This window comes from Amyelois transitella, chromosome 12, assembly GCF_032362555.1.
Source record: "Amyelois transitella isolate CPQ chromosome 12, ilAmyTran1.1, whole genome shotgun sequence".
Lineage (NCBI taxonomy): Eukaryota > Metazoa > Arthropoda > Insecta > Lepidoptera > Pyralidae > Amyelois > Amyelois transitella.
The window spans coordinates 11299581-11325293 of record NC_083515.1 but is presented as its reverse complement, the minus strand read 5'-3'; the positions used below and the strand labels follow the sequence as shown (position 1 = coordinate 11325293).

The 25713-nt window shown below is 43.5% G+C and overlaps 1 protein-coding gene across 3 annotated transcripts; it reads left to right on the top strand.

The window, feature by feature from the left end:
• Positions 1–1332: 1332 nt before the first annotated feature.
• LOC106133135 (tuberin) lies at positions 1333–25586 on the top strand. 3 transcript variants are annotated; one of them, XR_009657084.1, is made up of 29 exons: positions 1333–1601; positions 1695–1831; positions 4142–4414; positions 5470–5606; positions 6058–6424; positions 6554–6707; positions 6827–6975; positions 7285–7454; positions 7858–8037; positions 8111–9039; positions 9116–9312; positions 9446–9562; positions 9705–9870; positions 10107–10252; positions 10982–11052; positions 12295–12385; positions 13023–13160; positions 13580–13672; positions 14004–14080; positions 14394–14471; positions 14890–14986; positions 15383–15504; positions 15756–15922; positions 16351–16400; positions 16642–16892; positions 16960–17581; positions 18114–18299; positions 18883–20103; positions 20188–25586. XR_009657084.1 is itself a non-coding variant. In XM_060946837.1 (28 exons), exons 1-28 carry the CDS (start codon positions 1529–1531, stop codon positions 19075–19077), a joined length of 5433 nt encoding a protein of 1810 aa, XP_060802820.1. In that variant the 5' UTR covers positions 1333–1528; the 3' UTR covers positions 19078–25586. The 3 variants fall into 3 exon arrangements, 1 of the variants encoding a protein (XP_060802820.1); XR_009657083.1 differs by having other exon boundaries at positions 18883–24802; positions 24887–25586; XM_060946837.1 differs by having other exon boundaries at positions 18883–25586.
• The last annotated feature ends 127 nt before the right edge of the window (positions 25587–25713 follow it).

The following is a 25713-nucleotide window of genomic DNA, read 5'->3' as shown; positions in this document are numbered from 1 at the left end:
ATTTATAATGTAAAAATAAAAACATTTTATAAAAAAACAAGATAAAAAACATTATAAAGAGTCTAAAGTAAAAAAGTTCAGGGAATTAGCTAACAACAATCATTTTATTACCATTTCTTCATTTTGAGTAACTCTGACAATGACATCTTATTACGGCGCTGAATCCACTGCGGGTATTCATTTATTAAATGATAATGTTAAAGCTCCCGATGCTTCGTAACTAAACTTAAAAAAAAATCAATGATGATTATAAAGGGTGAAGCTTCGATTTAAAAATTGATCTTTTGGGATAGAAATATCGATTCTTCGATTAATCAATCTCAGATCCCTACGACAAAAATCAGAGAAAACAACGAGAAGGAGAGAGGAATAAGTGAATCGGATACATGCTCACTCTTGCCGTGATTCCCTTCTGCCAAAATTATGAGATAAGTGCTCATGCTCATACACCCTTAGAATGCGAGTCTTACTCGCACTTGCCGGTTTTATGTAACGAACTAGAGGCCGCCCGCGACTTCGTCCGCATGGAAACCCTATCAATCCCGCGGGAACTCTGGGATAAAAAGTAGCCTATGTGTTATTCTGGGTCTTCAGCTACCTACATACCAAATTTCATGGTAATCGGTTCAGTAGTTTTTGCGTGAAAGAGTAACAAACATCCATACATCCATACAAACTTAGTAGGATTATAAAAGGTACTGAGGGCAATCGCGCTACACATTTAAAAAAACGTTTGAAATTAAGTCCAATTCTAAAATGACTGTGGTTAGGTTTCGATGCAGTTTGAACAAATTTCAGTATCTTTAAATTAGGGATGGCGATTCTTTCCAAAAAGAATCAATTTTTAAAAATAGAGATAAATTTTATGAGATTGCAGAGTTTAACAGTTTCCTTTATACAACTTATCTTACTTTTGAATATTGAATAAAATTAAGATAAAATCGAGGTCATCAGCTCCTACTAAGCGGGAGAGGTCTGTAAGGATTATAGCAAGTAGAAATACATAGTCTCTGCCTATCCCAATGGGAAACAGGCGTGATGGTATGTATGTTTATTATTATTAATGCCGGTTCCGACATTATCAGGTATTATTATTCAAAATCATTGCAGCAAGTGCTACCTACGACAAATTTTTGGGGTTTTGAAAGTTTTTTCAGCAAGCGATATTAAGAGGCATATCAGCGGAAAATAACTAAAATCTTACATTAAATTGAATTTTGTACCAATAACTTGCCTATACTTTGTCTACGAATTAACTAATTTAAAAATTTTGATCACATGCATTTCTAACAAATATTTTGTTTTGTTTCGCTTTAGTTCAGAACGAACTCGTCATGGCGAGCATCTTTCTGTCAGCTGTAAATGTTTGTAATTGTCAAAATAGTGAATAGAAAAACCAGCAGCGGTAGTCTTTGTATTTTATCAAATATGACTTTTTATTTGCATTTTAACAATTATAGGTAATTGACGCTATTAAAATAAGTTTAATAAAGTATTAGGGTAGTAGGCAAATACAGTTAATTGCAGGATGAGTTCAAGAGATCGGGAAATAAAATCACTACAGGACAAGCTGAAAGTATTCTTCAAAAAAGGAGGCTCTGGTAAGTGTTTTTCAGAAGAAAAGTATAATTGAAGTGCGGTTTGTAGAGATTAATAAAAGGAGATGTGGTAAATGCGTTTGTCCCGTGTTGCAGCGGCTCTGCCGGCGCGCTCTGAGCTGGTGGTGACGGCGGAGATGGCTCGCGAGCTGGGCCGGGACTCGCCTGCGCCGCGCCGCATTCGCGCGCTCCGCGACCTCTCGGAGCGGGTGCACACCGTGCGCATCACAGAGGTCAGAAATAACATTGTTTTTCATGTACCCGCAACATCAAAAAAGTTTAAAATAGTCTATCAATGTTTCAAATTTACCACTACAATACACGAATGTTTTAAAATAACAATTAATACAACTCTTATTGCAATTCAAATTCCAATCAGAACTGTAGTATAAATTCTTAATGTATTTTGAAGTGTTTAATGCACTGATTAAATATGGGATCCCTTTATGTAAAACAAATAACAAACATACTTTAGAGTCTTAACTTTCAGTGTAATTTGATTTAAATGCAATACATTTCATGTATAACATTGAATAGGCTATTTGACTGTATTAAAAATACACATTTCTTTTTTGTCATCCGTCTTAATATTATTTTTTTGGAGCGATTTGTAATAACGCGAGATAAAAATATTGCATTATTTTAACAAAATCCGTCTCAGAAAATTAGGTTTATTTATGCAGCTGTCACGTGACTAAAAATGAACGTGATTGGCTATTTCTATTATGACGTCAATTATCCATAAACAGACTGTGGATCGTACCGTTCCTTAGTGTTCGCTATTATTTTTCAAGATTTTATAAGTGTTTGATCGCTCAGGATTACTCAGATAACATAGGTATTTAATAATGAAAACCAATTTCGCGAAAGCTGACAGTCGAAACCTACCAAAAGTGGACGCAATAATGGTTGGCGTCTTCTCCAAAGACAATCCAGATTTCTATGCTGCCGAACTGAGGAATGTGAAAACATCAATGTAATTATATCTTGGTAACCACTGATCTTAGATCATGATCTGAAACCACTTCTTGCGAATATTCAAATCCATCGGCAAAGAAAAAAAACAGTTTCGTAGGAGATTTTATTGTTGTATTAGTGCATTGAGGCACTGCACAACATTTATAGGAACTCATTTTAATTATTTTCACACATATGACGTGGCACAAGTTAAATAAAACAAGAGAAAATCAAAACTTTTCGAAACACCAACAAGCTTTGTATGATATTTACACGAAATTTACGTCACTACATGCCATGGCCGCCATATTGCTAAATGTCGCGTTTTGGCGGCATATTTGAATATTTCATTTTCTTTTTCGATTTTTTAATAAAATAGCTGTAATAAAGGCAGAAAAGTATTTTTGTAGGGCTCCTTATAAACAAATAAATACCCTAAGATAGTTTTTAGAACTTTGTCAAATAGCCTATTATGCTATGCCTCTGCTATGATAACTATGATCTGAAATCAGTTAACTAGAACTAAAAAAAACAATTGCAATTTTTCTTTTCTTTTTTTACATTTAATTTATCGTCTATTACCAGCTACAGTAGAATCCCGATCATCCGAATCAATTAAAACCAGTGGTAATTCAGATAATCGAAAATCCGGATAATCGATGTCATAGTCAAATCAAACAATATTTAAAATTGAAATGTTATGTTATGAGTTTGATGTTGTTAGGCAAAAATGATAAAAAAACAATTCTACACATGTATAATATATGTGGTTCAATCACATCTTTTCATTGCAGGCAAAGCCCTAATGCACTTCAGTTGTAACAGCTGTAAGGAATCCGATTCCTCCTGTCTTTCAAACCACTAACAAGCATTTTCTAGAGCTTTAAAAGCTTCTGCGTGATATGGTCCTTGACTCCTCAGTTTCAGTCTCTCCTTTGAGATGAGAGCGGGAGTAAACATTTGCAGGCGCGTTTAAACTTGTCACTACATGTCTAGTTGCGCGGTACTAGAGCCGTGACGCGACTCCGGATAATCGGATGGTCGGATAATCGGGATTCGGATAATCGAGATTCTACTGTATTACTATTATTAAACAAATAAGGTTGCATTACTCTTCTTAATTTGTGATCCCTAAATTGTATATGAAGGTTTTCCAATTGTCTTTGTGATCAAAACCAAGTATTTAAAAACTATGTGAAATTCCAATTGGATCAAGAAATAATGCTTAATTTTATTTATTGTATTTAGCTTATTTGGTCCTTTAGTTCTTGTCTGTTTACAACATTATAGATAATTTTTGCATTGTATCCTAAAATAACATGAACTCTCAATTTTTTAATCTGACTGTGTATTTTATCTTTGGTGACCATAGAATGATGTGTGGCACTCCAGTTTAAAAGCCAGTGTTGTTTATGCACCGTCTTAAACATTTCTATTAAATTTACTATCGGACATATACCTACAAATCAATATTTTTTGTTACCACTACATTCCTTATCAATAAATTTCATGTTTTATTTTGGAATTGCGCAGAACTGACTTTTATCGGTATATAATTATCCAAAGCCCCTCTGTTTTACCAACAGCCTGTAGCACAGAAGCTTTGGGGTTTGATCCACGACATGTTAGAAGATCCTACCGTAGAGTGCCGTCACACGGCAATCACGTTCCTGCACAAGGTGGTGGAAGCGACACAGAGCGAAGCAGCAGCAGAGGACCTGTCGCTGATGCGCTCTGTGTTCCTGCGCTACCTGCGAGAATCGCATCCCAACCACCCGCCCGAGGACGAGCACCTCCGGTTCAAGCTGCTGCACTCTCTGACCAACACAGGGAAGAATATCAAGTGTTACGAAGAACAAGTAAGTGATCATATCCATACATAAAATAACTGACTTATGTCTGTACTTGATAGGCATTGTTAACAAATGAATGTAGAGGATCTATATACTATTATATGAGAAATATGTATATACATATACAAATATTTGTACCCTGTTATAAAAACGCCTCTAACTATTTTGTTGAAATTTGAAACCTACAAATCCTTACGAGGTTCCTGCGCCAAGCTCAAGCTAGATGTTTTTCTGGTTCTAGTAATAAGGATTTTTAGAATGTCTGTTTGCATGGCAGTACATCCATGAAGCGAATACTATTGTTCCGATTTGAATGCTGTTTTCTCAAATGTGCTTAAAAATTGGTATACAAAAATCCCCTTCCCTAGAGGGGTAATACAGGGGGTTGTCTTTTTTTATTGAAATTATTCCTCCTCCTGGCATTAGTCTTAGTTGCATCAGCATTCCTTTAGAGAGAAGACCAGGGTGTGCCATGGATAGACCATAGCACCATCCTGGATTGGGTGAATCAGGTTTTAACATGAAGTGACTCCTGTCTGACCACCGCAACATTTGCAGGGGAACCTAACCTGTATTGGATCGATCATGGTTATACAACCGTTATAGCTAATGCATAATAATTAAGGCAAATGATTCAGGAGACTGGATGTATCAAGCATCGGTTAGTATTCAAACTAATTTATTTCGAAATCTGTTATTGATACATGGGGGGTGGAATTCGAACCTGTGCCTTTCTGCGCAACACGAATTTTAACCGGGCACCTTACCAATACGACCACCAACGCTTGACTTTCATTATTGAATTGTTAGTAAATATTTTTAAAAAGTATGATACAACACGAAAGTTTCAAAGCAGTGACAGACCTTTGTTCAGTTAGCCAATACTTCTTCTTTGTCGTTACGTTATCCCACTTTCTACGTGGGGTCGGCACAGTATGTTAGTTTTTTCCAATTGTTTCTGTCACTTGCCATCTCACTGGTCACGCTCTTCCTACTCATACTTTCCTTTACGCCGCCTGTAGCGCCTGTAGCGGTGTTTTAACGAATCAATATCCTTCCAGATCGGCGCGTTCCTGCTGGAGTGGCTGCCGCAGGTGCAGGACCCCGCGCTGACGGAGGAGTTCCTGCAGCTCGTCATTAACGTCGTCAAATTCAACGCCACATACTTGGACGAAGATATTGTCAACGCTTTTGTGAGGTGAGTGTTCGGTAGACTTATATTATTCTGTGATTAGTGAACCCCTGTTTGTGTAAGCTGTCGAGAATAAATTGTTTGCAATAACTTTCTTGGAAAGAAGAAAGCTTAGAAAAAGACAGGCAGTTAGCTACTCTGATTTTGACAACTGATCTTTATCAGTTTCATTGTAGAAATACTTTTAAACAGCACTGCATACATGAAAAAATAATTTTTTTAATAATATCTACATCTATTTTGTTTGGTTGTTCTTATTATTGTTAGTATGTCTCTCCCTGTCCCTCTCATCTTTGCCAGTTCTTCTACAGTTCGGGTACTGGGGCCGTTTATTCATTAGCTTACTGCTAACTTCAATATCGTCTCCCACAAGATGGTAGAACATATGTAGAGTAGAATGAGAAGTGAAGGTCAGTTTTGCGGGGCGTTTTGATGCGAGACGTTTGATGTCCGCCAGCCACGCGTGCGAGCTGGCGGTGTTCGCGGAGGAGCCGGGCGTGGTGCTGGTGTCGCTGGCGCTGCTGGAGGCCGTGGTGGGCTACTCCATGCTGCCGCGCGACGGGCTGCGCGCGCTCGTGGCCGCGCTGTGCCGCTGCGTCAACCTGGAGCGCTACTGCCAGCCCGCCTGGAAGCTCATGCGCATCGTGCTGGGCGCGGACGCGGGGCACGCGGCGCTGGCCGAGCTGGCGCGGCTGCTGGCCGAGGAGGCCAACGCGGGGCTGCAGCGCGGCGCCGTGTTCTGCGTGCACCGCGCGCTGTGGGGGCCGAGCCGCGTGCCCGGCCTGCAGGTGGCGCTCCACAGCGTGCTGCCCGCGCTGCTCAAGGTCTATTATTAATTAAAGATAAATTATTTCTATGAGAAAACTGATTTTCCGGGATTGATATATTTAGGAATTTACGATTGATGTGCTCCGCGACGTCGTCAAGACCGTGTAGTGAATGTTTGTTTCCAGGCGGTGGAGCGCAAGCAGTCGGTGGTGACGTACGAGGTGACGCTGGCGCTGCAGAGCCTGGTGTCGCGCGCGGCGGCCGAGCTGCAGCAGCCGGCCTGGGACCTCGTGCTGGCCGCCGTGCGCGCCGTCGTCGACCAGGACCGGGAGGCTGCAGGTTGCCCGGATACATAACTAATTGACACTCTAAATTACATGACTCGACTTAACTGTGCGTCTGTTCAAATCTAAATTCTGATACCAAAAAAGTTTAACGATGTGATGTTTTACCGGCAGCGAGCCAGGACCCTCGAAGCGAGCTGCTGCACTCGCGTCTGCACGCGCTGATCTCGTCGCTGGAGCAGCTGCACGACGCGGGCCAGTACTGCGGCAACGAGGACTCGCTGCTGGCGCTGCTGGACTACTGCGGCCACGAGCGGCCAGAGGTGACGCTGTGTGTGTGTGTGTGATAGCGAGCTCGTCTCCGGCACTGCGGCAACGAGGACTCGCTGCTGGCGCTGCTGGACTACTGCGGCCACGAGCGGCCAGAGGTGACGCTGTGTGTGTGTGTGTGATAGCGAGCTCGTCTCCGGTACTGCGGCAACGAGGACTCGCTGCTGGCGCTGCTGGACTACTGCGGCCACGAGCGGCCAGAGGTGACGCTGTGTGTGTGTGTGTGACGAAATTTTTTGTAGGTACAAATTTGACAAGCGATCATGAGTCATTATTTAAACGAAACATGTTGTGCCCGGCAGGCGTCCACGATCCGCCTGGTGTCGCTGCTGGCGGGCCGGCTGGCGATGGCGGAGCGGGACTGGGTGGCGTCCGCGCTGGCGCTGGCCGAGCGCTACATCCGCCACGAGCCGCGCCGGCGCGTGCGCACGCACACGCTGCAGCAGATAGCCAGCTTCGTCACCAGGCACAGGTAGACCTGCGCGCTTCAGCTGGTGGACCAGTGCCGACCCCACGCACACACTACAGTTACATAGTCTCGATGCTGAGGCCAACGCATTACTATACACCTTCTCGAATTCCAACCCTGGTCTGGCATAGTATTCTCGACCTCTGTTACCATGCAACTCATGGGTGATTGAGGGGCTAGGAACCGTCTAAAGTTTTTTGTTGTCGCAGCAAACGTTACCGCCATGTGCGTCACCAACAACGCCCAAACCCCGAAGAGGACGCCGGTACTCTCGACATCTTGCCGAAGTTTATTACCGCTCGCTCACTGTGAACTGTAGTCGACGTGACACTTCTGAAAGATAGTCCCTCCGAAGCGGATGAAGGATTCTGGGGTTCTCTCATGTAACATAACATTTGTCTCTTAGGACGCTGTTCGGCGAGGAATTACTGGAGCTGGTGGGTCTCCCGGTGCTGAGCGCGTGTGCCACCGACCCGGACTGCGCGCTGCGGGCGGCGGCGGCCAGCGCGCTGGTGGAGCTGGCGCGGCAGAGCACCAGCGACGCCGTCACCGATCTCATCGACTTGCTCGAGAAGATACTCAACAGGTGACTCACTGGCCTCTTAAACATGTTTCAGTGTAGATCGTGATAGAATGCAAACTGTTTGTCTCCGGTACAGGCCGTTCGACATATTCGTCCTGGACGTGCCGGTCCCGGCCGGCGAGGCCGAGGCGGCCGACATCCACCTGGCGGCCGCCGGCCTCATCCAGCTGTTCTACGACAAGATGTACAGCAGCCCCGCCTCGCACGCCGCGCGCTGCCTGCTCGTGCTGCTCGACCACCTGGAGCAGCACTACAAGAAGCCGGCCATGCTGCAGCACCACCCCAGCATCCGCGTGAAGATCTTCGAGCTGCTGTACACGCTGCGCGCCAACGCGCTGTGCTGCGTGGGCGTGTGCTGGGACGGCAGCGGCGCGCCGGTGTGGGGCGCGGCGGCGGCGCGGCTGCGGCCCGTGTGCGCGGCCGCGCTGCTGGTGGAGCCCGCCGCGCGGCGCGGACAGCCGCCCGCCGCGCGCGAGCCCGCGCCCGGCGCCGCGCTGCTGCCCGCCAGCCGCTGCGCGCGCGCGCTGGGGCTGGCGCTGACGGCGGAGCGCGACTGGCCCGTGCAGTGCGGCGTGCTGCGCGCGCTGCCCGCGCTGCTGCACGCGCGCGCGCCCGCCGTGGGCCGGCGCGCGCCCGACGTGGACCTGCTGGCCGGCACGCTGTGCGCGCTGGTGGCGGAGCGCAGCGCGGCGCCGCAGCAGCGCCGCCCGCTCACGTCCGAGGTGCACGGCGCCGCGCTGCCCGCGCTGGCGGCGCTGGCGCCCTACCACAAGTACCTGGAGCCGCCCACGCAGAAGCGCGTGGTGCGCTGCCTGCTCAAGTTCGGCATGCGCCTGCGCGCCGCGCAGCCCTTCCTGGACGCGCAGCCCTACATCTACGCGCTGACGGTGTTCACGCTGGAGACGCGCGACACCATGATCAAGATGCTGCCCGAGGTGCTGCTGGATCTCTCCAAGATTTCGGACACGAAGGCGATCGCGAGCCCGATGCTCGAATTCTTGTCCAGTGAGTGTTCTGTCTATCATTCGCCTCGATGTGAGGTCACACCGATACATAACATCCCGCAACCGTGTGTCCCCAGCACTGACGCGCCTGCCCGCGGTGTTCGCGTCGTTCGTGGAGGACCAGTACATGTCGGTGTTCGCGATCCTGCTGCCGTACACCAACCCGTCGCGCTACAACCACTACGTGGTGTCGCTGGCGCACCACGTGATCGCCGCCTGGTTCCTCAAGTGCCGCCTCAGCTACCGCCGCAACTTCGTGCAGTTCATCATCCACGTGAGTCACGGCCGCACCGCCCCACACTCCCGGCTGTTTTACTTTTGGAACGCCGCAAATACATCTAGCACACGTGTCTACCATGATGCCATCACAATTTATCCGTATTCTAATAATGTTTCGCGTTGTCCAGGGTCTGCACAACTACGTGATAGTTCCGTTCGAGGAGCAGCTGCAGAACAGGTCCAACAAGAGTCTAAGACAAGCCGCGAACGAAGATTCTTCCAACCGACAACGTAGTTCAAGTCTGGTCAGTGCATTATTATGTATTTTATAATTATAACTCATGAATTCCGTATTTCTGTATAGTATATGTATAGATATTATAGTTGGTACCCAGAACTTGGCTGCATCCTGGGTATCTCGCCTTGACAGTAACGTGTGTATTGCAGGGCTCGCGAGCGGTGCCCCGGGCGCCACTGTCAGTATCGGGCGGAGCTTCAGCCGCCTTCCACGTGGAGCTGACGGAGACCTGCGTGGACCTGCTGACGCGGTACACCTCCTCCCGCGTCAGCTGCAAGCCGCAGCGGCTCGACATCGCAGACTTTCTCTTCGCAGGTACTCTCTCCAGCAGTGTGTGGTGTCAGCCTGCCACGTGGAGCTGACGGAGACAATACTTTCCATCACCATCCTCCTAGCCTTAATCCCAGTTGCGTCCTTCTAACGTATAAAGCCAAAAATTCATCTATGATGTCGCTTCTTTCGAGAGCAAGGCAAGTAATTACACGTCCTGTATAGCATACATAACACGTTTTTTTTATCATATAATAATGTATGTATGTATCATCTGACAGGTGGTCAGTCGATGACGTGGGTAGTGGGGCACAAGGTGGTGACGATCACGACGGCGGGCTGCTTGCAGAACTCGCCGCAAGCCGGGCCCTGCGAGCGCTGCGCCGCTCTGTGCCGCGACCAGCAGGACAGCTTCGACAGCGCTCAGGTTACCACATCACCTCATAATATTTTTTTAATCTAATTAAATTAATGTGATCCCCCTGCTGCTCTCCGTTTTACTTGGTTTTTGGGTGCAGCAGGGGGATGCACATTGTCGATCACTGCGGAGCATACAAATGTGATCCCCCTGCTGCCCCCCGTTTTACTTGGTTTTTGGGTGCAGCAGGGGGATGCACATTGTCGATCTCTGCGGAGCATACAAATGTGATCCCCCTGCTGCCCCCCGTTTTACTTGGTTTTTGGGTACAGCAGGGGGATGCACATTGTCGGTCACTGCGGAGCATACAAATGTGATCCCCCTGCTGCCCCCCGTTTTACTTGGTTTTTGGGTGCAGCAGGGGGATGCACATTGTCGATCTCTGCGGAGCATACAAATGTGATCCCCCTGCTGCCCCCCGTTTTACTTGGTTTTTGGGTACAGCAGGGGGATGCACATTGTCGGTCACTGCGGAGCATACAAATGTGATCCCCCTGCTGCCCCCCGTTTTACTTGGTTTTTGGGTACAGCAGGGGGATGCACATTGTCGGTCACTGCGGAGCATACAAATGTGATCCCCCTGCTGCCCCCCGTTTTACTTGGTTTTTGGGTGCAGCAGGGGGATGCACATTGTCGATCTCTGCGGAGCATCTAAATTTGATCCCCTCCCTCCACTCGTCACTGATTACGGGGCAGCAGTGGGATGTACGGCTTATTGTACCTATACACCGACTACAGGCGCAGTCGAGCGAGACGGAGAGCTCCGGGAACAACCAGCTGCAAGTGGGGAACCCGCCGGAAGTCAAGCGGTGAGTACTTGCATTAACGTTGTCACTGTTTGGCGTGTGTTACGCGATTGAGTTTATATTGCAAAATGGCCTAATATAATTTAAAAGCCGCTTATCGGCATTTTCACACACTTTAATGTTGCTGTGGTTATAAAGAAAATTCTTCTCTTGGCTTTTCTATCATCTGAAAGTAACGTGTCTGGCTTAATATCGTGGATTGAGATAGATTTAAAATATAACTAGTGTTAAGTATAATTATCGCTTCCAAGTGATAATAAACGTAGTAAATTTGTGAAAAAAGACTAAAAAATATTGTTGAAATTGCATGTAAGAAATAACTGTTTTCCGTGTGATTCTTGTTGTCATATGCTGTGTGATAGCGTGCAGAACACTGACTTCTAACTGACATCGCTTCGCCGCTCTATTAACAGGGGACCAGCTTAAGCGGGAGATGTCTTGCTTTTTATAACGCTGCATTTTTGTTTAATACGAGTTTTAACGCATTGTAAATCATAACATACGAATGATATAATAAATTCTTTATATTTTCTTTACAAAAATCATTAGTTAGGTACATATTAGTCATTAAAAGCGTTAATGTAAAGCGCGTAAGTGAGCAAAAATGCAGTGTCAGTGTGATGTAACACGTGGGGAGTGTGACCGCAGCTACAGCAAGCACTCGCTGCAGCACTCGCGCTCGGTGGACGCGTCCGCGCCGGGCTCGCTGGCGGCCAGCGACGGCGCGCTGGCGGACGGACCCGTGGCCAGGTGCCCACCCCCACCACTTGTGCATGCACCGCTTCCTGTTTGGATTGGTGGAATACCTCACTCGAATCAGTTCCTAGCTCGCGGTCCATATTGATTAACCATTAACCAAAAAAAAAAAACATTACGTTTTTTGACATTAACGCCTTAAAGTTCTGCGAAACGATGTTTTTACTGTTACGCAGTTTACTTATTGTACCAATAAAATTTAAAGGACTCGCATATTAAGCTTTAGACTAAAATGAGCTGAAACATATTTGGAGAGCTATTCCATCTTTGCTTGGTGTTAAAAATAGCGTTGATTCATGCATGTCATTTATATACCTGTTTCATTTCATTTCATTCACTACTTTCACACAAACGTCTTGCTACAAGGAAGCGTTCGTCAAAACTTCACCTAGTAATATTTATTTTTCAATAGTTGTTTTTCTAGTGAATACTTTTTGCAAAAATGAAGTACAAAGTGGATATGTAATTGCATTTGTTTGATATTTGTAGACAAAACTCATCGGAGAACAAGCAGAGCGACTCGGTCGCGGAAACGTTCGCGAAGTTCGCGCAGCAGTTCGAGAAGAGGTGCAAAGAAATTGTACGTTGTTGTTATACTTACTTTGGTTTAGCTTAATTTTTTTATTCAAAACAATTTCGATAATGTCGTCTATATATCATCCTCGCGTATTATAGCGTACTCAAGTTTAAATGAAACCAAGGAGTCTCACTATGAAATATAATAATAGGTTATGAAATAGATCATGTATCGTAAGCCGTATTTCTCGTGCGCCGGCAGAACGAAAGCAGCTCCGGGTTGAACTGGTGGTTGCAAAGAGGTCGTCGTCGGCCAGGCTGTAGCGGCTCTGGCGATCGGGGAGACGCAGCGAGGGGTCCGAAACCCAAATCTTGAACCCTATAAACAATGGATCCAGTTATCAGGTTCCCGAAGGAGTCCAGATAAGCTGCATCGCGATGAAATTAAGCTGCTAACCATTGGTCTACCCGATCGCCAGAGACACCTTCGACCTGACCGACGAAGATTTTTGTAGCCTCGTGTACGAAGGGGCTGAAACCACGCCATCAACGGGGAGACTATTCGTGGTCTTCACGTACATAGCAGCCATCAAGAGACAACGTGGGTGACGGTCGAATCTAGTGAGAACTCGAAGGGTTCATACCAAACATCTGTCACCTGTCGGATAATACTCGATCTTCTTATATTATTGTGTTCCCAGGACACGGAGGAGCCGGTGTCGCGGGCGGCGGCGCTAGCGGCGGCGGGCGCGTGCCCGTGCTGGAGCGCCAACTGGGCCGAGCTGCACGTGCGCACGCCCACCGGCGACGTCAGCTGGCTGGTGCGCGGCCAGAACCAGGTACAGCACCAGGCTCCAGCGGCTCCAGCGGCCCGGGGGCTTCTGACCGCGGCGGTACAGTACTGCCGCCGGCGATGAATAGCGCAACCTACCTCGAGACCAAGTTATGGGACTGGCAATTTAACTGGCAAAGGCAAATGTCTCTCTTCTCTTGCTCCCTAGCTTTAATGTTAACCGAGATGGTAGAAAGAGAGACAAAAGAAAATGAAAAACACCTATGCGAACGTTGAACAACGTTCGCGTATAACGCGTGTAACGAAATAAGTGAGCTAATACACCCAATTACCAGCGCTCCATACGCGCCCACCATACTTATAGCGTGTGCTTTACAATCAGAGCACACGCTGTAAGAATGGTGGACGCATCGACCGATGGGAACTGTTTATTTCTCGTCAAAAATGACTTGTCGTGTGTGACAGGAGACGTTCGAGCAGCTGATGGAGTGGGGCCTGCTGGACGTGGCGGCCATGCTGCAGCCCGCCACCGGCGCCGCCACCGCCACCCACGACCAGGTCAGCTCAAAGAGAATCTTATAGGTCCTTCGAGCCGGATTATCTCAATTACTTTGAAATATATTTTATTAGACTTATAAACTTTGAATTCTCCTTTTAGGCGATGGGCTAGCAACCTGTCACTATTGAACCTCAATTCTATCATCAAGCCAAATAGTTGAACGTGTGCTATCAGTCTTTTTAGACTGTTGACTGGATTATGCAGAGTAAAGTTTATTTTCGTTATTTTATTAAGATGATTTTATGGAGGTATTTGTTACATTTGTTTGTCAACCTATATTAACAATTGCACTCTGCAAACATAAGATGTTGAAAGTGAGTTGTTGTCCAGACGTCGGAGAGCCCGCCGCGCTCGCGCTCGGGCTCGGGCTCCACCCAGGGCCGCTCGCAGGATCTGCACAAGTCCAGGTAACCTTACACATGCTTTTTTTGTGATTTACTATTCAATCTTTAGTTTACTATTGCAAAAGGCGTCATTTCTTTAGAAATTTTTCTAAGTAGTTTTTTAATAAAATTACCTACTTACCATGAATTTGTATCAATTTCTGTAAAACATGTTATATGCTCGTCGATCGGTCGTGCTATGAAGTCACGACCCATCGACGTCGATGTATTACGTCATATAAATGGAAACGGCAAATACTTAAACCCGCGTCAGCATCAGATTTGAGATGGTTTTGTTCAACAAGTTTACATCTGCGACTGTAATGTGATTGTGCAGCTCTGACTCGGTGGTGTCCGGCGAGCGGCGCCCGCCGCTGGCCGCCTCGCACTGCATCGTGCCGCCGCATCCCGTCAGGTTTGGCTGCAAGCAATTGTTTCCTTTTGTTACGGTTTATTTAATTAAATGTTGCACTAAATAAGCCCTGTAGCGCAAAAAGGCACAGTTCGAAACCCACCTCGGCCATGTAGCAATGACGGTTTACGAAGTACATTAATTTAATAAATAACCGATGCTCTTACGGTGAGGAAGAACATCAAACCGGCACGCTCAGGCAACTGGATGTGTGACCATGATCGATCCAATACGGATTATGTTTACCTGCTAAGATTGCGGAGGTCAGATGGGAGTCGCTTCGTGTAAAAACCTTACTCATCCAATCTAAGATCCATGTTTAAAGGCATACCCCAGGCTCCTTTCCAGAGCAGTGAGGATGCAAGTGGGACTGAAGCCAGGAGGAAGAAAGAAATTAACTGATACACTTATACATGTAAAGGAGCAGTACTCAACCGATCAACATCCCGAGCTCACCGCAGCGACAGAGCTCGTCCAGCACCACCGACGACGACGACCTGCTTCTCATCGTGCCGGAGGTCAGTATGAGCTGGACGGAGGCATTGGCGTGTGTACTTTACTTCAGTGGTGTATCTAGACGATGCATCAAGAGTAGTAGATATGCAAGCGGATTTTTATTCTCAGTTTGGATAATTGTAAAGTTTACGTTATTGAAGGAAATGTTGCAGTGCAGGTTTCACCGCTTCTTCTGCACTGACGTTTTGGAAAAAGAAGAATTTGACGTCAACCAATGTTGTGAAACCATAAGATATGTCAATTATTAAGTGATATTGAAATGTCCCATAATGTTGAATAGAAGTTTTGAATTTAAATTTGATTAACGTCTACATGATGACCATCTAGCTTATAAATCTTTAACTGTTTTAATCTGGTGCTTTCGAGTAATTGTAAGGATTGTTTTTGTTATTTGACAGGGCAAGTCCCGGCACCCGGTGCGGCGCTCGAACTCGTCCCCGGAGATGTCGTCCTCGTGGAAGCTGGCCCGCGACTCGCCCGAGCTGGACGACGACATCCTGCTGCCCAGCTGCGAGCCCGCGTACGTGCTGTCCAACAGGAGGGGTTCATTACGCCAGATATCATATGCAACCTATCTTTACACTTCTACCTGGGACCAAACAAAGTGGAGATAGAAATGTCAAAAAAGCAGAACGCAAAGCCTTGAAGCACAGCGGCGGTAGTTCGAATGAGAACACGCAAAGATGAGAGTCAAAGTCGAGGCTTCCTTGTTTAATGCGAGATTTTCCATTGGTTACAATATTTTTTTCACACGATGTATGCCTTCCCCAGCGGCACGATGTCAATGGCGCTACACGCGAGCAAGAAGGCGGCCAAGAAGAGCGACATGCGAGTGTCGTGTGAAGCGATTCCTGAGGAGATGGGCACGTCGCCGCTCGCGGCGGGGCGCACGCAGCCTGACGCGCATCCGCATCTCATGACTTACAAGTCTGACCCTGGTAAGACCAATTGGATCCACATATAAATTTAACGTTGTCATGTTACGCATATTTTCATTTACTGTACCTTGTAAGACAATAATGAATTTGGCTTCGCGTTTAAAGTTGCAAATATATATCATTATGAGTATAAGTCCGAATAAATTTTTAGATCTAGCAAGAGCTTTTGATGTTTTATGGGATACTGTGGTATTGAAAACTCTTTACTCTAATAGCAGCACAGAGCATTTGAAATTTATTAAGGAGCTCTGTAACATCTATGTCTTAATATGCGAGAACTTACGAAAGGCGCAAGGCAGTACCCTGGGTCAAACAAATTTCATTGACATCATTATCTTACGTGTAATATTTAATGACGATAGGTTTCTTCTAGGTATGTGGCAGATAAATCCAAAGTATAAAACTCGATTAAATATATATCGTTATAGGTGCGGAGCCGACGCAATCATCGACACAAACCCACCATCAATTACAAAAAGTACGTACTATTTATTTCTCAGATTTAAATTGAGAAAGCAATAAAATTAGCTGACAGGGAAGTAAAAATATAGTTTAAGAATGACGGCCATAGAATAGGTTTGGATTTTAAGATCTAAGATACATAAACTTTCTACCATTTGAAGTCTTTATTTGACATGTATTACTTGTATAATTATTATTAAGTATTGATAAATATGTGACGTGTATTCTTAATGTCTTTATATCGCTGGTCGGCACAGACGGCGAGTGACAGCACAGTGCCCTCAAGTTCAAAGCCGCCGCGATCGCCCGCCTCCAGCGCTGCAGCGGGCGTATCCAGCGCTACTGCGGGTGCATCCAGCGCTGCGGCGAGCACATCCAGCGCTGCAGCTCCGAACGCGGCGGCGGGCGGCAGCGCTGCAGCGGCGGGCGACGGCGACGATCTCCCGCCGCTGTCGCGCTCCAGGCGGTCGCACACCATCTCCGTGATGAGCCCCACGCGGCGGCACCGGTGAGTGAGCTGGCGGGCTGGCGGGCGCGCCGTCGGAGCCGGCCTGTAACGAGTCCGTCCGTTGCAGGGAGAAGCTGTCGCGCGGCGCGGCGGCGGGCGCGGCGGGCGGCGCGGACGCGGGGCTGGGCTTGGGCGGCGCGGGGCTGACGCCGTCCTTCTTCTTCCTGCAGCTGTACCACAACCTGAAGGCCACGCCGCTGACGGGCGCCGTGCCCGGCGAGCCGCCGCCACGCGCGCACCCGCTGCTGGAGCGGCCGCTGCGCGTGCTGGGCGTGCAGCACGAGCGCACCATCAAGAACCTGGACCTGGTGCCGCCCGTGGACACGTACAAGGTGGGCGTGCTGTACGTGGCGCGCGGCCAGCACGACAACGAGACGGCCATCCTGCGCAACGCGCACGGCTCGGTGCGCTACGCGGCGCTGGTGGCGGCGCTGGGCGCCGTGGTGCCGCTGGCGCTGGGCGCGCCGGAGCCCGACCTGTTCCTCACCATGGAGCGCGGCGGCCGCGACGGCTCGCACACCTACGTGTGGCGCGACGACGTCATGCAGATGCTGTTCCACGTGGCGACGCTGATGCCCACGTCGCCCAAGGACCCCAACTGCAACGAGAAGCGGAAGTACATCGGCAACGATCTCGTGTCCATCGTGTACAACGACTCCGGCGAGGAGTTCGACATCCAGACCATCAAGGTTTGTGTTTATAGTTTAACGCGCGTAGGTATGATAGCGAGAAGAGTAACTTGTTGTATCATGAGAGAATCGATCCTACGCAACTGGAAGCTAGACCAATCTGATCTTCTGCCTTGTAACCTTGATATTAAAGTGACTTTTTTAGTTATTATCCTTGCAATTTAAACAATACTAGCGACCCGCCCCGGCTTCGCACGGGTGCAAAATTATAAATGTTATTATACATAAAAACCTTCCTCTTGAATCACTCTACCTGTTACAAAAAACCGCATCAAAATCCGTTGCGTAATTTTAAAGATTTAAGCATACAGACAAACAGACTAAAATAGCGACTTTGTTTTATACTATGTAGTGATATTTTCTGGAAGATTTTGAAATTTGAATTCTGAATCGGGTTGATTTCATGATTTGATTCACTTTGTCAGAATATCCTTACCTGTATACATGTATATGATAGGACCCTGAGTTTCGTAGTGAAATTTAAATTAAAATAAAATATGATGTTTTTCATCCGAGTTAATGCACTTCCTAGGGCCAGGCGAACTTGTGCGTGGTGGTGGTGGAGCCGCTGGAGCACGCCATGAACCGCGTGGTGGTCCTCAGCAAGGAGGCGCGCGTGCGCGAGTTCCTGCCTCACCTCCACACCTACCACGTGTCCGACGCGGTGGCCGCCAGGCTCGCCCGCCAGCTGGCGCTCCACTGCTCGCTCGCAGCACAGGTATACCTCCTGCCTCACCTCCACACCTACCACGTGTCCGACGCGGTGGCCGCCAGGCTCGCCCGCCAGCTGGCGCTCCACTGCTCGCTCGCAGCACAGGTATACCTCCTGCCTCACCTCCACACCTACCACGTGTCCGACGCGGTGGCCGCCAGGCTCGCCCGCCAGCTGGCGCTCCACTGCTCGCTCGCAGCACAGGTATACCTCCTGCCTCACCTCCACACCTACCACGTGTCCGACGCGGTGGCCGCCAGGCTCGCCCGCCAGCTGGCGCTCCACTGCTCGCTCGCAGCACAGGTATACCTCCTGCCTCACCTCCACACCTACCACGTGTCCGACGCGGTGGCACATTATGTAATAGGTTTCTCGTGACTGAGAAATGATTGAAGGTCAATATTTAGACTTAAAATTTAAAAAAACCTTATAAGCCTTATACCTTGGAAGCAGGAAGGGTACAAAATATATTCGACCAAATTGACATTGAAAGTCTTTGAATCAGTGAGGTACTGTTGAAACAACTTCAGATTGGTTAGAACATATTCGTACAAGAGAGCCCAATATACTGAAAGGCGGTGTCGTGCAGGTGGCGCAATCCCTGCGGCTGAACGCGCCGCCGTTCGCGTCCAACGCGCTGGAGCGCCTGCGCCTCATCAAGCGGCTGCGCGCGCGCCTGGAGGCGGAGCGCGAGGCGGCCGTGGCGCGCCCGCACGCCATGAGCTACAGCTCGCCCGACCAGGCGCAGCGCATCGCCATCGACGACTTCAACGACTACGCCTGACTCCGCACTGCCGCCTCCCGTACCGTCTCATATGCGGACAGTACTAAATATTCATTTTTTAACTGAAACCCCCACTCTAACAGCCGTTACTCGCGGTTCGCCGACACTAATTAGTTCTTTGACCTTTTACAATTCAGAAATAATAAAACTTGATCACATTATCTCCGGACAGGCAGATACTTCTCACTTATAGCAGTATTGAGAAACATATTGATAATTTAAATAAAGAGTCAATGCTTTTTAACATGTATCTATTCTTTCACACATTAACATCTTTTAAACATATTTTTTATTGACTCGTCAATTTGTTGACCCCGTCAGCATGCCTACATTTACAAAATAGGGAAAGACAGTAGGTAAATTTAGTAAGGTGTGTCAGGGTTAAATATTAGTAATTTGAAACTAACATTGAGCTCTGTATAAACTCGGATTACGTTTTCCAGTCTTAATTAAAACTTGTGATGTGTAAGTGAACTCATATACATACATTCTCTTGCAAATATGACCATATTTGTCTTTTTGGCCAATAGAAATTCATAATTAATTTATTAATCATTAATTTTAATAATTGTGTATCTGTCACCAAAAAATTACAAGAACGCAATTTATAAACTTCCTAGGAAATTTATAACTTTCGGAGGAGGAAAGGAAAGAGATGGAACACGTCATTTATTCAACCAATCAGAGCGCAGATGTCGTTTGGTTATTGCTTACTTATTATTTTACGCGTGAGTTCGGCAAGTTTACTAATTTAAAGAAATGAATTTCATCTCTCGTTAAGATAATTATATGTAAAGAAAACTTATAGGTATTCTTTATGTAATGTATGCAATTTAAATTTTGCCGCGTTAATTAGTTGAGGTCGCTGGCAGCTTAAACGTCAAGGAGATGTCAAGTGTGATTATTGAGGTTAGAAATATTTTGTGTAGGTAGTGTAACAGATATTTTATTGTAAGAATCTTGCCTGTGAAATTATTAAAATAGACCCGAAATAAGGGCTTTAAATGTTGTTTCTTTTGTTCACAGGTGAGTAAATGTTTAGTTTATAAGCTTATGTCATTATCAAAGTGTTAAAAAACTTTTGTAAATAAATAAATCTTTTGTTCACAGAAACGCAATTACGTCTTTATTTCTAAATAAACAGGCATATTGATAATTCATTATAAAACAACATTTTTGCACATATTTTGAGAGAATTATGGATAAATTAAGATTTGATTTTGCTGTGAAGACAGCATCTGATGGAAAAACAAACATTTTATGTTTAACCTCAATTGCCACGCCTAGCGGGCAGGTCTATGGAATACCATCCGATTATCAATCAATTACTCAACATCAAGCAATTACAAGTACTCCAAACTATGCCAAAATAAAAAAAACATTACAAAGAAGACACCAAGTAAGGAAAATCTGGATAACTTTGACAGATAAGATTTCAGAAGTGTATTTGGATAAAGAACAAAATTTGCAATTTAATGATATGTATCTAGAAGAAATAATAGAAACTAAAAGTGATCCAGAGACTATGTCTAGTTCTAGCAGCTCTAACTACACTTTGGAAAAATTGTTAGAAAAATTACTTGAAGAAAAAGAGAAAAAATCAGAAATTCAAAATCTAGGCAAGGTTGCTAAAGATTTTATGATACAAAAATTCACAACTAAAACCACAAATGCTTACCAGTGGATTAAAGATTTTAATAAGGAATGTGAACGTTTCAAAATTAACGAAGACAGAAAAAAAATAGAAATTTTGAAAAATTTTATGGAATCTTCGAGTCTACATTGGTATGATTGTATGTTAATAAAACACACGGTGGAATCAGAGTGGAACCAATGGGAGAAATCATTTTGTGAGACATTTACAAATAAAGGTTGGTCACCCATAAGATATGCTCTTGCCTTTAAATATCAAGCAGGTTCGTTACTTGAATATGCCCTAAAGAAAGAAAAATTATTATTAGAAGTTAGGAAGGAAATAGATACTGGAATTCTTATTGATCTTATAGCATTCGGCTTGCCAAATTTTGTTGCTGATAAAATTGACAGAGAAGCTTTGCAAGAAACAGAAGATCTATATAATGAAATAGGAAAATTGGAACACCTTGTCATAAAAAATAAGTATGAAAAAAAAGTATTTACAAATTCCGACAATAAACAAAAAAAAATAGAAGAAAAACAGCCATGCCAAATTTGTATCAATGAAAAAAAAGGGAAACGTTATCATCCAGAGGAGAATTGTTGGTTTAAAGATAGAACTCGGAAATCAATAGTGAAATCAGTAAATAACTCTGAAATAGAAACAGATTTAAATAACAAAGATCCAAAAAACTAGAGGTACCGCCATTAATAAAAATAAATTTGCTATTGAATGATGCCATAGAAATAACTGGAATTTATGATTCGGGTTCAAATGTATCGTTGATAAACGCAAAATTGTTAAACTTAAAGAATAAAGAAAAATCTACAACGAATACACAAATAGTAAATTTAAAGACTATTAATGGTGAGAAAAAAACAAAAGGTATTGTGACATTAAAAATTAAAATATATGATATAGAACAAAACATGGATATTTTCGTCATAGACAAAGAAAACTTTAATTATGATTTTTTAATTGGATTAGATTGTATTAAAAAATTCAGACTTATCCAAAATGAAGACCTAAAGATCATACAAAAAGCTAATCAAAAAGAAGATGTCAATACAAAAAGCAATAGAAATGTCAACATTCCTGATGCACTAGGAGACAAAACTGAGCCAAGTTTATTAAGTCCTAAAACGGAGAAAGTGAAACAAGAAATAAATTTCAATGAACACATTGAAACTGATAAATTTAAAAAGATTGCTAATCATCTAGATAAGCAGCAACAATTAGAGATTGACAAGCTCATAGAAAAATTTAAAACTGTATTTGCCAAGGATAAATATGATATTGGCACCGTACGAGATTATGAAGCACATATTGACCTCATAATGGATAAATACTGCTGCAAACGACCATATAGATGCACAGTTGAAGATAGAAGAGAAATAGAAGAACAAATATCGAAACTATTAAAAAAAAATTTGATTGAGGAATCATATAGCCCGTTTGCCGCCCCAGTAACTCTGGCTTACAAAAAAGAAGATGAACGTAAAACAAGACTATGTATAGATTTCAGAGAATTAAACAAAATAATCGTCCCACAATCACAGCCATTCCCATTAATTGAGGATTTAATGATAAAAACAGTGAACTCTAAATATTTCTCAACATTTGACATTAATTCAGCATTTTGGTCTATTCCTTTGAAAATACAAGATAGATATAAAACTGCCTTTGTTACTCAGGAAGGACATTTCCAGTGGACATGCTTACCATTTGGATTAAAAACGGCTCCAGCCATTTTTCAGAGAATAATGAGTAACATAATAAGAAAAAATAAGCTTTCTAATTTTGCAGTAAACTTTATAGACGATATACTCATTTTTTCGAAAACCTTTGAAGAACATATATCACATATTACAAAATTTCTGGAGGCAATAGAAATGGAGGGGCTTAGATTAAAATTTACCAAGTGTATATTTGCAAACAATTATGCCAAGTATTTAGGCCATATAATAGAAAACAATACAGTGAGACCTCTAAAGGATTATTTAGCAGCAGTAAAAGACTTTCCAATACCAGAAACAAGGAAAAATATACGGCAATTTCTAGGAAAGGTAAATTTTCACCATAAGTTTATACCACACAGTGCAATCATCCTGGAACCATTACATAACTTATTAAGGAAAGATGTGAAATTCATATGGAGCGAAGAATGTCAAAAATCTTTTAATGAAATAAAAACATTACTATGCTCCGAACCAATTTTGAAAATTTATGATCCAGGATTACCAATAAACATTTACACGGACGCAAGTATAAAAGGAATAGGAGCAGTGTTAAAACAGACTGATAAAAATGGAAACAATAAGCCAGTTGCTTATTTCTCAAAAAAATTATCAGAAGCACAAAAAAAGAAAAAGGCAATATACCTAGAATGCCTGTCAATAAAAGAAGCTGTAAAATATTGGCAGCACTGGCTCATGGGAAAGGAGTTCACGGTGTATTCCGATCATAAACCCCTAGAAAACATGAATATTAGATCAAGAACTGATGAGGAACTCGGTGACCTAACATATTATTTATCTCAATACAATTTTAAAATTAAATATAATCCTGGAAAAACAAATCAAGAGGCAGACTGCTTAAGCAGAAATCCTGTTCTAGATGAAACTGAAAATACTGATGATGCATTGAAAGTGGTAAACTTAATAACTATAGAACAGATAAAAAGTGATCAAAACGCAAATGAAGAAATACAAAAAAGGATAAACAAACTAATACTGAAAGATGAAATATACTATAAAAAAAATAAAGGAAGAGACAAAATTATATTATCAGAAGAACTAAGCAAAACACTGATAAAAAATGTACACATTACTTATTGCCACCTAGGAAGCACACAAATGATAAATAAATTAACCCCATTCTACTCAGCAAAGAATATAATCACAAAGATAAAACAAACTTGCGAAGAATGTGAAATATGTATAAAAAACAAAACAAGGAGAAAGCCAAAATATGGTCTAATGTCACATTTAGGACCAGCAAGATATCCATTTGAAATTGTATCAATTGATACAATTGGCGGTTTTGGAGGATCACGGTCGACAAAAAAGTATCTACATCTTTTAGTTGACCATTTCACTAGGTATGCTTATATTTTAACGTCAAAGAACCAAAGCTCTAACAATTTTATTAAACTTATTCGGGAAGTGACACAAAGTCATAAAATTGATATGATATTATCAGACCAATATCCCGGCATAAACTCCAAAGAATTTAAAGAATTTCTGAAAGATAATAATATAAGAATAATTTTTACTGCTGTGGATACTCCTTTTTCTAATGGTCTTAATGAAAGGCTAAACCAAACTTTGGTTAATAAGATACGATGCAAAATAAATGAAAGAGGAAAGAAAATTGCATGGACAACTATCGCACAGAATTGTGTAAAAAAATATAATGAGACTGAACATACTGTTACCAAATTTGCACCTAAATACCTACTAGAAGGAGAAGATGTAAACATTCTACCACCAGAATTAAAAACAAAATGTTCAAATGAAGACCTAAGAAGTGATAGAAAATTGGCATATAAAAATACCATAAAATCTCATGATTATAATAAGAAAAAATATGACTTGCTTAGGAGGGAACATGATTTTAAAGAGGGAGATAGAGTTTATGTGGAGAATGGTAATCGTTTAAATAGGAAGAAAACTGATGAATTACGAATTGGACCCTACGAGATTTTGAGAAAAATATCTAATACAATTTATGAAGTAGATGCTGGTCACAAAAAGGAAGAATCAAATTTGTTCCATGTTACAAAACTCACTCCATTGCCAGTTGATACACAAACAACTACATACTTGTAATTGTTTTTCTCCGGGAGGGGAAATGTAAAGAAAACTTATAGGTATTCTTTATGTAATGTATGCAATTTAAATTTTGCCGCGTTAATTAGTTGAGGTCGCTGGCAGCTTAAACGTCAAGGAGATGTCAAGTGTGATTATTGAGGTTAGAAATATTTTGTGTAGGTAGTGTAACAGATATTTTATTGTAAGAATCTTGCCTGTGAAATTATTAAAATAGACCCGAAATAAGGGCTTTAAATGTTGTTTCTTTTGTTCACAGGTGAGTAAATGTTTAGTTTATAAGCTTATGTCATTATCAAAGTGTTAAAAAACTTTTGTAAATAAATAAATCTTTTGTTCACAGAAACGCAATTACGTCTTTATTTCTAAATAAACAGGCATATTGATAATTCATTATATATATATTTGCGGTTTTTGTTATTTTCCGGTGACATCCATTCATCATTTCGTTCATTCATTACTATCCATCATTAATTCCTTTACTCATCAAATCTATCAAATCAATTAGGCCTAATGTAATTAAATATTAATTAAATTAGAAGTACATAGCCAGGTCATAAACATAATGCAAATATTACTTTGAATAGAAAAATGATTTGCCTGTTTTGTAAAAAAATAGTTAATCTAGCTAAAAAAGTTGCATCTTAGAGATAGGTATCTTTTATTTTTATGGTCAAAGTATACAATAAACCAAATGGATTGCATGCTGCTGAACACTGCTTTCGTTGGAAACTAACCCATCATCCGGACCAATCACACACCAAACAAAAGAACCCTGCGCACTGAGCAAATGAGTGGCAGAACACTGTGTCTGCAAAGGAAAACATGCAGCAGACGATTCAACTGTCATATTTATTTTTATTGTAGGAACCAGTTTTAGATTAATTTAGGTTTTGAACTGAGTAATATTAATATATGAAGTACTATGTCACGCTGTCGAGCCCGCCGCTCCGCACCGCAGCCGACTTGTTAAGCATTTGTTGTTGCCTACCTAGCAATTTATTTCCTGACATTTTGTAATCAAATAAATGATGGCTATTTTATGTCTTCTTTTATTTATTTTACTACATGCATATAGTCACGTTTATATCCCTTGCGGGGTAGACATGTTCAGATTTTATTGTAGAATTGAGATTCAAATAGTGACAGCTAGCCCATCAACTACAAGAG

Bases quoted from the DNA above. Each gene is read 5' to 3' on its own strand.
- LOC106133135 (XM_060946837.1), top strand. From the start codon at position 1,529: ATGAGTTCAAGAGATCGGGAAATAAAATCACTACAGGACAAGCTGAAA. The intron at 15,923-16,350 runs GTAAGACCAATT...ATATCGTTATAG, and splicing joins GACTTACAAGTCTGACCCTG to GTGCGGAGCCGACGCAATCA. The intron at 18,300-18,882 runs GTATACCTCCTG...GGTGTCGTGCAG, and splicing joins ACTGCTCGCTCGCAGCACAG to GTGGCGCAATCCCTGCGGCT.